At 31.6% G+C, this 16,284-nt stretch overlaps 1 protein-coding gene across 3 annotated transcripts in view; it reads left to right on the plus strand.

The window, feature by feature from the left end:
- Nucleotides 1-16,284, plus strand: part of LOC119834654 — a 61,760-nt gene that overhangs the window by 31,803 nt on the left and 13,673 nt on the right. For all 3 annotated transcript variants that reach the window (XM_038359080.1, XM_038359079.1, XM_038359081.1), the window contains exons 4-5: nt 704-793; nt 3,424-3,570. In XM_038359080.1, the coding sequence (XP_038215008.1) occupies nt 704-793; nt 3,424-3,570 (237 nt within the window). The remainder of the gene's footprint in view (nt 1-703; nt 794-3,423; nt 3,571-16,284) is intronic.

Raw genomic sequence — 16,284 nt, forward strand, 5'->3', positions numbered from 1 at the left:
CTGCGCCCCGCAGTTTCACCCGCGTAAGTCCGTATCCCGTAGGAATATCGGGATAAAAAGTTGCCTATATGTTATTCCGTTTGTCCAGCTATCTACGTACTAAATTTCATTGCAATCGGTTCAATAGTTTTTGCGTGAGAGCAACAAACACACACACACACATCCTTACAAACCTTCGCATTTATAATATTAGTAGGATTTCAATAATACCTTATGGCGTGTGTGAATTTCTTTTGTCGTCTAATAAGCAATATGGATCACTAAAATTTTCTTTTAAATTTTACCCATTATAAATGCTATAGTAACTCTGCGCGTGTGTCTGTCTGCCTGTCTCTTCTTCGCGACTAAATCACTGAATTGATTTTGTTGAAATTCGATAAATGTATAGTATGTGACTCGAAAAACGGCGGGAAGGAATTTCTATCCAGGAAACAACTTCCCAACAAATTTCTACTCTATAATGTATAAATATTATTTTGTATTACATATGCAAAATATGGTAATACCCGATTGATTAGTTAAGATGTGATATCAAAGTAAACAAATTCATGTTAATATGCATATTCTATAAAATTAAATACAATAAAAAACAGAGTGTAGAGGCCGTATCCAATATCCATAATGTTTCAACAAGTTAAATCAATAACGTTGTTCAAATACTTACGTCATTGAGGTTGTCTGATTGTAGATATTTCTGTTCCAGGAAATGGGAAGAAGAGGGAAAGCGCTCCGACCCCCACAACCCCCGGCCGACCCCCTGCAGCAACGCCCGCCCAACCACCCCCCAGTCAGAGTGAGTCACATTATATAACGGGTTTAACCCATTCTAACTATTGAAGTATATGCGTATTTTAACATTATCGCAGTAGATAGGTATAAAAGATTTACAATTATGATGTTTACATATATGACATTTCTTTTTTGAGACGATAAAATCTCACGTTCTGTGTTCAGTAGTTAGAAATATATAGGATGTAAATAAAGGTTTAAGATTGTATTCTAATTCCCTATATTCATAGGTTAGGGGCTGAAATGTTAATTGGTGAGGTTGGATGAGAGAATGAGATAATATAGGTTTTCGCAGTCTACCCATCACACGAAATATCAGGGCTAAGCACCACTATAGTACAGAATAAATTGTAATAAGTCTATGTGGTTACACTAGTAATCTGACCCAATTCGTGTTAAAACTTGCTTTGAAACTATTGTTCTATTTAAAAAGTAGACTTGTGGATGAATCTGCGAACAATGGAACAGCGGCGCTATTAGTTTATTATAAACTGGCCCAGATTGAACAACAATCAGTAATAATTGCGGGACTTTCAACAATTATTTATACACAATAAGCTAAAGATTTAGATTCAGTATTTTGACAAAATTCTAAACCAACACTAAGAAAACGTTATTAAGTTTGACTCGTTCAAAACATTCCGTATAAAAAAATTTCTTCGTGATTTACATTTACAAAATACTAAATACTTAAACGGGTATATCATTTAAAACGCAGGTACAGGTGCTAGTATTCTTTGTATCGATTAATATTCATACCGTAATGAATTACGAGTGATATTTGAAACAAGCAACACTTTCCCCAGTAACTATTTTATAGTGCACTTATGTACGTGTTCAATTTAATACTTCTTTTAAATTTTTCTACGTATTATGAAATGGAATATCAATGGGAGTATGAAGTTTGATTGAACTTATTGTATTCAGTGTGGATATTTATAAATAAAAATTCGTTTATTTTATTATATGTGCAAGTTCTAACAGATAAACTTATCTCGTTGGGATTTTTATCAATTACCATGATAAACTTTATAACTAGCAATTTGCAAGAAACGCTCAAAAATAACTTTCGCAAACGAGACTTTTTTATACGAAATATTGAAGGTTTTAACTCACCGATATCTAATAAAATAATTTTTATTTAATAATTCGTATTTAAAGCTTTATAAGTAGTTACATGTGGAATTTTCGTATCTGGATCATCCATATGTTTTGTTTACATTAATATAGAAGTTATATTGTTTTCGTCACGCACACTTAAAATAATACTTTTTTTATATCTGCCATATATATATTTTTTTAAATACATGACCTATCATAACATTAGGTTTACTGCACATGTAGTATTTTTTCACTAAATTATATATTATTATTTGTATAATGTGGCGGTAGGAATATAATTAACAAGGTTTAATTTTTAATAAAAAAGATGCTCAAACTTTATCAGGTCAAGCTGTTATATTTAAACTATACCAACATATTAGCATAATGTAACACATGTCCTCATTGTAATTTAAGGAAGCGAATTATGAATAAGTATTTTGTAACGAGTCAGTGCTCTGAGTTTTTATCATTTTATCTTGCAATGAATTAAGCCCACGGCTTCATGTATGTTTTTGTTTCATAATATGTTACGAAAGTCTTCTTTGTTAGCGATCAACAAACGCGCCTGCGCTGCATGTCCTTAAAAGTGTGCTAATAACTATACTAGATTTATGAAGTAATTCTGCATAAATAATTCTGTATGTAGGTATGTAGCTACCATAAACCGTGGCGGTTTATAGTAGCTTTTATTTATCATGTTCCGCTTAATATCTCCTTTTAAAGACAATTCTTTGATAGAATGCCATCTTAGTATTTGATGACGTTGATAATATTTATTAATTGACAGACATACTTAGTTGTTTATGGTTTCATTTTATTTTGTAATACATAAGCATAATAAAATTATAATACATGCATGGCGTTAACAGCACGATGAGAAGGTATAAGAATATGTAAAGTTTTGTTATATATTTGATGATTTTTTTTAAATCAATCTATATATCTATATATATAAAATTCTCGTGTCACAGTTTTCGTTGCCAAACTCCTCCGAAACGGCTTGACCGATTCTTATGAAATTTTGTGTGCATGTTGAGTATGTCTGAGAATCGGCCAACATCTATTTTTTATCCCGATATTCCTACGGGATACGGACTTACGCGGGTGAAACCGCGGGGCGCAGCTAGTATAAATATATATTTGTCGATATATTTATATTGTAAAAATCTTGTTAAGATTCGAATAGGATAGTAGCAAGTAAAATTATATAGGGATTATAGGATACATAAATAATTAATGTCAAAGGAATGATAAAAGCTGAGACTAAAGCTATCTCAGTAGGACAATTACTTCCTTAATATAATATGTAATATATGGTTTGAGTGTGTGAACTAAGGACTGACCTCAGTGCCGTGCTTTTGGGGAGGCTTATGTTTAGCTGTGGACTAGAATAATGAATATTATGACGATGATGACTATGGTGATGTTGTGAGTGGATGCGTAGAGAGGATATGTAATGTACATGTAAAACATAGAATCTATTGAATGCCACAGTACCAATAAAACTATAACTCAATATGCTTATTTCAGCCAAGAAAAATGGAGTGGTGCAGAAGCTATCGTCGTCACCAGTGGCCGTACGACCCAGAACGTCGCTGGCTCCGCCGCCCTCCCCCAGGAAACCCACTCCCCATCGAGCACTTCCGCAAAGACCCAATACACTTACAACTGCAAAAGGTGAGTCGCAATATATTTACAAAAACGAATAGTAATCATTCATCGAAACCTTAAAAAATACTTTGTAACATTATTTAAAATAATTTAGAAGTGAAATAATTTAAAGGAATCAGAATTTAAGATGGTATGGAGTCGCCATCTATCGAAAGCCGAATGAAATAATTCCAGTCAAAGCATTAGGATTGTATTTTAGTTTCTCATACTGCTGATAGATGTCACTAAAAATGTATGATCTCGTATTATTTTTTTATTTTAATAATAATTTTGTATTATTAGTAATGCCAGTAAAATACACATTACATAGTATTTAATTTTTTTTAACACTTCGTACTAACTTTAACGGTTTGAAACGGTATAAATTTTTTATTTCTTAACCATTTTACAAATACATTTTGAGGTGGGTTTGTAAGTTTCAAATACTTTTAGAGTAAAGTACACTCTAAATTATTAATTCATCAAATTATATTATTCTCAACAAAGTTTTGCAATATTTAAATACTATATAAACTATAACAAAAAATACGCCTTAGTTTTATTATATACCAGTATTAGATAAGGAAAGCTGTTCCTCGTCGTCTTCTAGTCTAAGGTCGACAAATGCTTCCAAAGTGAAAAGTTATAGTTTATAAACCAAAACAATAGACTAATATAATCATAATAAAATTAATACGTCTTTTACATTGTTTTATGTCTATTACTAAATATTGTAAATACCCATTAAAATTATTACCAAAGCGACGCAGAACCCAAAATTGTGAATTCCAATTGACTATTTGGTTCTCATTCGTTTATAATGGGCAATTAAGATAATACATTAATTTTAATTACATTTATTACGTGGCCGTATGTAAGATGTGAACTTATATAAGCATTGTTTTAAATTCAGGGAAAATGATAAAGATTTATGTTGGGAAACGCGTAGTTCTTATACATACGCCTTATATAAGTTTTTTGATGGTTTTGTATACATACTATTGTTCTTAAAATACTGCAAGTAAAATAAAGCAAATAAGTTCTAGTTACTCCTTTAGAACCTTATTGGTAATTAGATTGGATTTTTTATAAATATAATAATTAACAGGCTAATCCAGATTACTCATACTACCTTAGATACCTAAGATATGTTTAATGTGTTATGTGAGTTTATCTTGGGACGTTTACAAAATACAATTGGATTAAATCATTTACCTAATTTGTATTTCTATGTCTTCAGTTCAATCTCTACATCTAATAATGTTTATCTAAACATTATAATATTTAAGCATGAATTCATAAAAGAGTAATGTATTTATAATATTGTATGTTATTAATATCGCTTAAATTCTAAGAATAATCTATTTGTAATCAGTAACAAGCTTTCGTTTATTTAATAAAATTAGTACAGCGAATATTGCAGCCGCCCACAGCTTTACCGTATAAATTTCCAATAAGCATAAAAATGGGCTGTAAATGTCTTAATGAACGTAAATATTACCGTAAGATTAATCTATTTATATCTAACAAATAGTTTAACAGTAGGTTAAAATGACTGAAAATTTGCAGCCGCGTTGTACTTAATAGTTAGCCTCCTTTGTATACATGAATGAAAGTTTTCTACGGCTTACGGAAAGTACGTAATTCTCAAAGTAAGAGACATTGTTGTCCGCGCTTCCGACCAGCAAGCACAAAGCTGTTGTCAGCTATCAAGTCAGTCCCGTGCGTTAAATGATTGATGGATACGTAAGAGTTATAATTTGAAGTGTAAAATTCGTGCGGTTGTTCACCTCGTAAAAATTTTACCAACTGTGACATGCTCTGCACTAGAAACCATAACTGTTTTATTTTGTTCAAAAATTTATCGTATTTCGTGAATTTTATTTTACTTTCTTCTTATACTGTTAAATAATAAATAAAAAATATTAAAATGAGTCCGTTACACAAATTCGTGTCGTTTTTTCAATCGGATACTAAGAGCAATCGTAGAAATCTAATAAGTCAGCAGAAGATCTTTTCAAGTGAATTAAATATTCACAATGAGATTGAGGTAATGAAGAATCAGTGTGGGAAATTGGTTGGATATCGAATTAAAGGTAATTATCTAATTTTTTCAACAAATAATATAAACAATATTGGTTTTTGGTGTTATATTTGTATTATTAATATTTATTTGTCTTCAATAATGTGAGATTTATTTGCGATTTAACATTAAATTAGCCTAGCAGGATCGGGATGATAAATGTGACGGGTAGAAAGGTTTTAGTATGGCTTTCCAATACATTGCGAACGGCAGCTTGAAAGGATAGCGCTAATGCATCAAAAGTGTTTGACTTACAACGGAAATAACCATGCTATTTTATAAACGGTACGGCAATGTGGGTGGCACTTTGATTGACTGGCCGAGATTTCCATTTTAGTCTCTCATTCAGCATTTGATGCATATAATATAAAAATTATTGCGAGGCAACTGATTTTAAACAGTATAATGAACTAGTTGCAATTTTGTAATGTTGTTGATATGTACTTGACTGTGAAGTTACGATGAAAGAAAAAGCGACCGCGATAATTCCCTCTTAAAAACGAAGATTTGAATGAAATGTGGGTACATTAGTTTTTTGCTTTGTTTATTAGAATAAAAACTATTTGATCAATATTTCAAGCGATAAAAATAATGACCATAAAATCTAGATATAAAATAATAATAATTATCAATATGTAATTACTTAATAAATTGATATTATTAAGTATCTAATTACTAACGTCATCATTAAACCTGGATATTAGCTGGAACTGTAATAGCAGTATAATCACATTTAAAGCCAAAATCACTGGAAATTAATTGAATATTATCTTCTATACGAAACCCGAGTCTAACATCAATTAGCGAGTCAATTTCACATGTTTCCGGATTTTCAACTTGTCGCTACATAACTCACGACGTAAAGTTTTTAATTCAATCATGCGCAGTCTCAATTTAGTTTCCAGATAAAGAAAATGAAAAATATTTATAAACAAAGATAAATGTAAACGATGAGTATTCATTTTTCAATTGAATGTATACTTTAAACATTTTCCAAGAATTATAAAATGGCAACATTATAGTTAAATTAAGAAAATCATTAAATTTAATCAATATATATTTATTGAATGTTTTTAGTTCTACATTTTTTTAATATCTATATTTGGAGCGGTATTTGTGAACGTCGGCATAGCCAAATCAAATTTGCATATGTGGCGACTGCAGTTATAACGTGCATGCAACGTTATTCATAGATATTTTTGTGTTGCGTAATACCTATAACTCGGAAATCAAAGTTTTAGATTTTGAAACCGGCGTGAATATAATTCGTGTCGATACACTCGTGGGTGGATGTTTCTTTCAATAGAAGAAAGTGTGTTTTGCCAGTGTGGGTTGTAATAGCAATGTATTAACTGTCAAGACAGAGTGGATAATAGCGAGTGAAAATATTGTTCAGTAATGTATCATACGCCAATATTAATAGCTTTTTGTCTGCATTTTGTTTCTTGCAATTTGTGATATTTCAATTCGTAAGGGGTATTAATTGGAGTTTAATAAAGACATATGATCTGTTACTCTATTTGTGAAAGTACCGTACACCTGCTTTATATGTCGTAATAAAACCTTAAGTCAAGCCATGCCATGATAAAATTTTAATTTTCTTTTATTATGCACTTCAGATATTTGTTATTATCTTGCACCCATTATTTCCGATTCCCATGATATTGACAATGTAATAGCATGCCATCACTTTCGATGTCATCGAATTGTCACATCTCTTCCTTCTGTTAATGAGCATTTCAAAGCACACCTCCGAGAATCCCATCCCTAGACACTCCCACAGTTTATTTATTACTTCCTTACTAATTGTTCTAAGAACTACAGATAAAAAAATTACAATCGACTCTTTCTAAATCAGAATTTCTCAATGTACTCGATAAGTGTTGGTTTTTTCATTTTCCCAAAGCAAGGCTAACTTTCATGGATTTCTCATTTCCGCAAAATCAATATCGAGGTGTTAAATTCAATTTGTATGCTTCTATAAAAATATAATTAACGTTCGCTTTAACCTTTTCATCAAGTAGGTTATTCAACTTTAAAGGTTAACCAAATAACAATCTGCTGGTAGAATTCTATGACTAAATTCTAAATACGTTAAGATGTTAGATAACGTTAGTAAGTAGGTACACATATAAATCGATCCTCTTTGATGTTTTGCTGCATCGATTTACATGCATTTTAGTCGTCTCTTTTAGCTCCCTAATTAAATTGTATCCAAGTTTCACCTTACAATTAGTATAGTCCACGTGTAGAGTTTCGTACATTACCCTTATGTCGGTTTCGAAAAGTTTGTTTGAAAATTAAATGTTTTAACGAAAATTAAAGTGTGTTAAGTAAACGTTACAACAATGGACGAAACGGTTAACATTGCTGATAAAAAATAAAATTTGCTGATTACTGTTAGAAACGTTGAAAATTTGCAAGATCATACCCAGATAGAAATTCTTATTTAAAGAAAGTTGGATTACAATTCTTGTTTCCCAATCAAATATGTTATTAACCAATTAAGTGATTTAATAGCATCGTTTCTAAAGATGATTGAGTAGGAAATAAGTTTCTTGGCATAAAGAAAGAGTCAAAGTAGGTTCCATTATGCTCCGCAAATATATATATATTTTTTTAATACGCAAATGTTAGTATTGTTTTGTAATAACACCCACGTCTACATTAGGTAAGTTGCAAGAGTTGAGACAGGTCAACAAGCAACTCCACTATGCTGTAAGTTTAGAGGTTTAAACACACGATTGCATAATTTTGCGAACAGTTTGCGAACTCGTAAACATGTAAATGCTTCGTACTCGTAGGTAGGTTGGAGTTTGTACAATAAATATATTATTTTTTACAATCGTAAATATTTAGATACGTATTACGTATAGGATATAGGTACGTTTGAACTTTAATGGCCTCACTTCGACCGTGGAGCAATAGTTTTTAGCGAATTATTAACTACTTTAATTTTAGGATTGGTTAATTTAACTCCTTCCGTTCAACTTTATTATCCACTACCACGGAATACGTACGGCTGCATGATTTTGGTGGTCGACGAATGCAGTAACCTTCAACTCTGTTTACAAATATGCTACATGTATAAATTTGTAGCTGTGTACATTTAATTCATTGGAATGGCACGAGCGATATAAATGTACTCGAATGTACAATAATAGCTTTGTCAAGTATTACCTTGATATTGTCGTTTTAATTATAAATGCGAAAAGATTTTATTTGTAGCATCTCCTATTGTCATACATGTGTACTTTGTAAACAAAGCGTTTATAATTGTTTCGATCATTTTGGCACTGAAGCATTAAGCCGGAGTAATATATCAATTTGAACACTCAGGAACAACCAGATGCGCATTTTATCGTTTCTGGCTAGTTTTCAAGTGCCAAAAACCCATTAGAGGTGTATTATACGATCTGAATAACTCTCCGATAAGGATATTTTTGCACGAGAGCCATAAATTTGAGATCCCACACTTATATAATGTCCAAGGGCGTAATTTGTATATATAGGAAACGGAACACTGAAAAGATACGTTTTTTGTGTACACCAATACCCGATATTACGCCAAGAAATATTTAATATATATATATATAGATAATTATTAGTTTTAATATTACGTTAAGAAGGAAATAAATAAGCCAAAGGTTAAAATTCATTTTGTGAAACTTGTTTTCGAAGAATGGAAGAGTTACTAGTCTATTGATAATATAGTGTATTTAAAAATTTCATCATTTGGTTAACATAGAAAAAAAATGCTCTGATTTTTGACTTACAAATAAAGTTGTCAAATGACAAGCATCTGACTGTAACTATGTGAACCTAAGAAGCAATTTTGAAATTGCCTGTGAATAGCCGTTGCAAAGGATTCATTGTGTTTAATGCTGAGTAGATAACAACTAAGGCTCATTTTATGTCATTACTTGTAATAACAACGGAATGGCATGTCTTAATATCTACACAAAGTATAAATGGTGTGTAAAATCGTTAATTGGTTACTTAAAGCTCAATCACGTTTTCGTAATCACCTTAATACTTACACATACGAGTATGAGATATTGCCAAATCTACGAATATTTAATGCGTTTGGAACGCAGCCAAAAAATTATCAAACAATAGACTGACACAAAGAACTGACAAAAATTGCCAGACGCAAACAGATACACAAATATTGTAATACAATGTAGGTACACGAATCAAGACTGGTTTTGCATGCAGAAATTATTCGAAACACTTTATCGCTAAATGCATATTATGAAGAAAGTTACTTATTTCGCAACAATGCATATATGGTAATATTGTTACAGTATGATTTCATAAGTCTGCAAGATAACTTAAAAACCAGCAACAAGACCTGAATGTTATAACAAATACAAGCTGTTTCATTCTGTTTGATTAGAAGAAATAAAATGATGCATTTTTGTTTTAACAGAAACTATCGAGACCGTTGTTAAAATGACAAATTGTCTAAGAATAGACTTACGCGAACGTCCCGTTACGAACATTTATTTCTTTCGCTACCGTTTCAGGTCATAAAGACAACGATTAGCTGTTTTATAGAGTGAATTATGGGCGTCATAAAATTGATCTTAACTTTATCTTTTTTTACCGTCATTTGTTGTTGTCGTGTCGACATAAAGACTGTTAAAAGCTAGCATTGTAAGGTCGGCCGTATCTGACAGTGAGTATTTTCAATGTCACCACAATCAATCACAGATCTGTCCGACGAACGTTTTGGCGCCGAAGCAAAGTTCCGCTTACCACCGGAGAGGACTATTTACGTACCTTTCATTAGTTCTTAGAAGCAAACCCGCGAGGAAGTTCAGTTTTTGTATCGGAAACTGTTGTATCTCATCCTTTTTTAAACTTTCCCCGTGTACTTTTAGAATAACTTTGTGTAGCTAAGCTAAGTGTGGTGAAGCTACTGTTTCAACAAATACACATAAATGCTGGCATATTTTTAGTTGGAATTAAGTACGATGTTTACCCCAAATCCCTCACATATTATTCGCCTATTATAGCGACAACAATAGACGGTCTAATACTGTACCTGATTCATTAGCAATGTTTGTTTATATAATTGTGTTCGTATCATATGTTAGTATTGTTTTGAGTTTTCATTTCCTAATTGTAATTTTCAATGAGTGTTATTCGTTAGTTTAAAGCTAGTTGAGCCAATTCTGAACGGCATTCGTATACATCCGTTTCGAAACGTGCGTCGATTCTAAAATATTATTAATTTTATTTGGAACTTGTTTATACTATTCTATAGTTACTGAAATTAAGTTTTAACTGGAAATATATCAGAATTTTCAATTAATGTGTAGGTAATTGAAGGGCTCATTTTTGTTAAATTCAAACACAAAACCCGCATTATAAGAATATTGGACCTAGTATATAGTATAGTAAATTTCAGATCATAAAATATTTCAATGACATTTTCGAGTTAATCTCATTTTCCAAAGTAGTAGTTTGCCAATTAAGTTTTTGTTTATTGCTGCTATTGGCATCGTTTCCCGTTTAATGGGTATCGTTGTTAAAAGAATGATAAGCTTCACTAAGATTACACTAAGACTAATAAAATTTCTATTTCCACATCGTGATCGTTTAAGATGATACAAAAACGATTACAACTAACTTGAAAAAAAAAAGACGCGCGTTGGACTTTCGCCCCAAGAAAAACAAACGTTTCTTTACACCATATTTGCAATATTGAATGTTTTTCCGACTTGTTATGCACAATAGATAATAACATTTTCTAATTGTCCAATATTCAATTCTATATTAAATATATATAAACTGATATTTTACTATAATCGTATTGATCGCATTTCCTACATGCTTTTTATATTAAGGAGTCTACCAACACTGCGGATGCATAATGAGATTCTTTATAGCAAAAGTTGGATACCTTCACGGTGATTTTACAGGCATAAATAATAAGCGTAGCAGAAGAAAAATTGTATCCAACCGAGAGAGATTACCTTGTCTCATTAATAGTAACTGATTGTTTATAATTTATCGGTATTTAAAATTAAATTGGTAGGCATTAAAACAGTTGGTAATTTATTTATTCATTCTATTTATCAAATTTACCTTAATGTGGGTTAATATTCAATTTAACGTAGGTACGTTATAATAACTATGTCAGTTACTTAAAAATTTGTTAAAGTTATGTTTTTTGATATTGTTAATGTGTTTGTTCATACGATGTAAAAATTTATTTTAATAATTATAAAGATAATATGGGTTACAAATTATTATTGATAATAAATTAAAATCGTTTTCCGTGTCCCACGAGACCTTGAATAAAAATTCATGCAGGTGATATATTTTTTTTTCACTTAGTGGTGGATAACAAAATTCTCCTCCGGTTTTATGGTCCAGAGTTTACTTGTAGATAAAGTTGGAAACACAGTTGAGATAGGCTTATGTATGCCATGCTTGGGGCCAGAGACCGCGTTAGTGTTGAAAGGAAAATTAATTTTTCAATTGCAATATCGTTGCATAAAATTCTCCATATAGTTGATACAGTTATAAACGTTATTTTAATAATAACGGTGGATGGTCCGGCTGTGATGGCGTGACGGCACGCTACATTATGCACTCGTAATGCCCTGGACTGTTATTGTAGTTACCGATTATGTTCAATTCTAGGTTATTATCCCAAGAAGCAACGGCAACACTAAGTATCGACTTAACCGATAGAAACATCATTATACATATTATTTCTTATCTGTCACCGTTTAGTGACAGTTATCGTCGTATGAGTATCTTAAGTACCACTTGTATCTTACTGTATTTATAACTTGTGTAAGAAAGAGTGTAAAATTTATCTTTTTCGTGACATGAGTATATTATATAATATACTGCCAGCTGGTCCGCCAAACGTTGTCTGCCTTACTCTTATCATTTAGGGGTATGAAAAATTGATGTTGGCCGATTCTTAGATCTACCCGATATGTACACGAGAATTATATATTTCGAGAAATGTATAATAAACATAGGGTAATACGGAACTTCAGTTTATTTTATTAAGGCAGGTTCTGTGTGTAAATAGAAGACGAGTGAAACAATCAATGACACAAGACCTCGCTATAATCAAATTGTACGTGGCTACCGCCTCGTATGTAACACAAAAGGCGACCTTATGAATAATAATAATTATATTAAGGACGATAATAAATTGTATTGACGTATTAGACAGGATAAGGAAAGCGATTTAAGTGACACGTCTCACTAAGGACCGATATCTATAAGTTTATTCACCTGCGAAACTAAAACAGTGACGTTCGTGCTATCACTGTTGGATTACATGCTAAATGTACGTGACAATTATAACAAGAAATAAATACCTTTAATTGAACGGTTCGTACGCATGGGTGCGTGTATACAAAAAGATTGTATCTGCGAAATTCTTATAAGCATTGTAAGTGTAAAGAAAGTTAAGTTTCCAACCCATGCATATGTATGCCTCTGTGTTAGATGAGTGCACTAGACCGAGACGCTGCTGCGAGCTACTATTTGTCTTTATACATAAGGAACTGGTCATTTTTATACAAGACACTAGCTGCGCCCCGCGGTTTTACCCGTGAAATTTTGTATCCCGTAAGAATATCGGGATAAAAAGTTGCCTATGTGTTATTCCAGTTGTCCAGCTATCTACAAACCAATTTAATTGCAATCGGTTCAGTAGTTTTTGCGTGAAAGAGTAACAAACATACACACATCCTTACAAACTTTCGCATTTATAATATTAGTAGGATTTATTTAGTTTATTAGTAAATTATTAATGTTATTATTCATTTTATACTAGTTAGAACTAATTATTAAAACTTTAATGCTTTAGCATAAAATTTGGTTTCGCTTTTGTCTCCCACGTTTTATCTAAATGAACTGAGTTGATTTTTTACAAACAATTACAACATTAATACAGTAGTAATAAGAGACACGTATATCCTCATTATCCCTATACTACTACTAGGAAATAATAGAATATCATGGTATTTTGTCAACATACACGGAACTAGCGGATATGCACACGGCGATGTAGCTCCATTCTGTACACGTAACCAATGTTTTCCGGTAAGATTGTTAAAGACGTGTACAGTGCTTGTGCATTAATTGTTACCCAACTACCTTTAACCTTTATTATGTATTGATCAATAATTATTGTAATTGAACGCAATTCTGAGGATGTACAACTTCAGTATATCTAGAAGTTATTTGCTTCGGGGAAAGCGGAAGAATTCGTTCTAAATCGTAGATTGAGCATGACGCTGTAATGATAGATGCCTATTACAACTATATTACCCGATGTTTCTTTTTCAATTTGCTGCCAAAATGAGACTCACTTGGCCGTCGACGCGTCCACAGTACCGCTATGAATTTATATAAATGGCAGCTATTTATTATTCCTATGAAATCTCTTTAATATTCAAGTAGAGCAGTACCCTTTGTGTGCGTCAATTTGCATTGTAATTTCCATCCTTAAGGCACCTAGGTGCTGGTTAGTGATCTATTAATTATTTCATATCTTTTTCCTCTGTGCAAGTACTTTTGAGGACTGAAAAAAAAACTTTTTACTTGGGGATTATAAGTGATATAAAAAGTAATAGACATAATATTATAGTTTTTTTTATTGTTGCACAAATATATTCTAAAATCCATTTGGTGCCCATAAACCTACGGAGAACTGCTTACATCATTGCTCGAGTTGCGAGATTATGTTAACCATATTTCGCAATATACGAGAATATTCATTTTAGTTTTTCGTCGTGGTATTCGAATTTAGCTTATTCCAAGTTTATAATCTCCAAAAAATGAAACAACAATTACGACAAAACAAAATAATTTTCATCGAATAGTTGTATAAACTCTACTTTTATAATAATGAGTTTACGCGCTCTGTTAAATAAGATACCTACTTACAAACGAGTTTATCGTTCTTGTTCACATTGTCTCTCGCGTAAAAAATAATTAAAGGACATGATATAACGTTTTTATCCCTATTTATCATTTAAAGTATTATTTTAATACAAGGTAATATTTTAATACAAAGTAACTAAACAATCTTAGCAAACGTGGGCAATAGGTGTTAAAGTACAAATTTTTGATTAATCAGAGTTGTCAGTTGAGAACTTTTAATAAAACTAATAATCAGTTTAAAACGCCGATAAATGAATGAGTGACAAAAAGTCCGTATTAATTTAGAACATGTTGTCGACAAGCGATTTTCTTATCTCGCCCTCAACTTTCCACTTGGTTCGTTGAACTATTCACTCGAATGGGGAAAAGTGCGTGTAAATGTACCAGTGATGGCTCTATGGCTTCATGTCATTGTTACATGACGCCATTATTTTCAAATAAATACCTAATAAATTGCGTATGTTTAAACTATAATAATTGTTACTTTCCACTGTTCGTTATTTGCAATATCGCTTACTTATTCCACGCAAGCAGGCGGTAGCAATTGAAACTTGAAAATTGTATATTTTTCTGTTGTTACGTGCATTTTTTTAAATGATCGAATATAGCGTATTGATTTTATTTACCTTCTGCCGGAAATTTACAACCGGTAACAAATATTTTTATCTTCATCAACTCGCTTTGTAGTTGAATACCTATTTATGGGTGTATAGTTTCTCTCTATCTACAATAACTTTTATTTTCCATTTTTACGAACCCAATAGTAGATTAGCAACATGTACTACGGTTAGATGCTCGTGAAAAACCTCGCTGCGTCTGGTTTTCGCTATATGATAATATATGAAAGAGTTTGTACGAAGAGCCCCATCCGCTCAGTTTTACATAAAGCGTTCCCGCGGTCACACGCACAGAACGACTGTTGTACGTCTATTTGCGTTGTTTGTACGTTTGACCAAACACTCGCCTGCCAATATGTGGATTAGGGGTAGTGAAGTGATGTGCCAGTATGGATTGATCTTTGTGGATAATATGAGTTAGCAGCTATCGTGAACATGTTTTTGGACGGACGAGGTTGGTTTTTTTAAAGCTTTATAATTATTATTAATTAATTTAAAAGTATTAATAATTTTTAGTTGCTCAAAAAATTTTCAAAATATTTTTCAATAATTAATACATTATTTTTTTTAATAATGGACTTTCGAAATACATGTCAGTTATATTTGTACTATTTAAACAAATTACCAATAATAATAATAACTAATATTTATAAACATACAAATTATCATACGAAAACTTCAGCAGAATTGTATGGGTATCTATATAAAGTAAATAGATACGACGGTACCAATTTACTGGTGCTACTAGGACAGCTTTTAAAAAGTACGTTAAATATATATTTGATTTTTGGGTATTGTTAGCCCACATAGATTTCATTAATTATTTTTATTACTCTTCAGTGTTAATAACATGCGAATAATTTCTTTATTCAGAAAATAGTTTGAAAAGAAGGGAAGAAACTATAAAAATTAAATCTCAGTTACATTTTTAAAGCAAATTAACTTCGAAACTTTCACGTACCTTGTTTTGCAAGGTGTGAAAATTTCGATTAATTAACTGAATTTGGCCTTCATAATGTTAAATCACGAAAATAAGAACATAACCTAGGCACTACCTGAGCTTTCTATATATTCTCGTGTTTATTGTACTTTATTTCTTTACCTTGAACACAA

The sequence above is a fragment of the Zerene cesonia genome, chromosome 19 (assembly GCF_012273895.1).
Source record: "Zerene cesonia ecotype Mississippi chromosome 19, Zerene_cesonia_1.1, whole genome shotgun sequence".
Taxonomy (NCBI): domain Eukaryota; kingdom Metazoa; phylum Arthropoda; class Insecta; order Lepidoptera; family Pieridae; genus Zerene; species Zerene cesonia.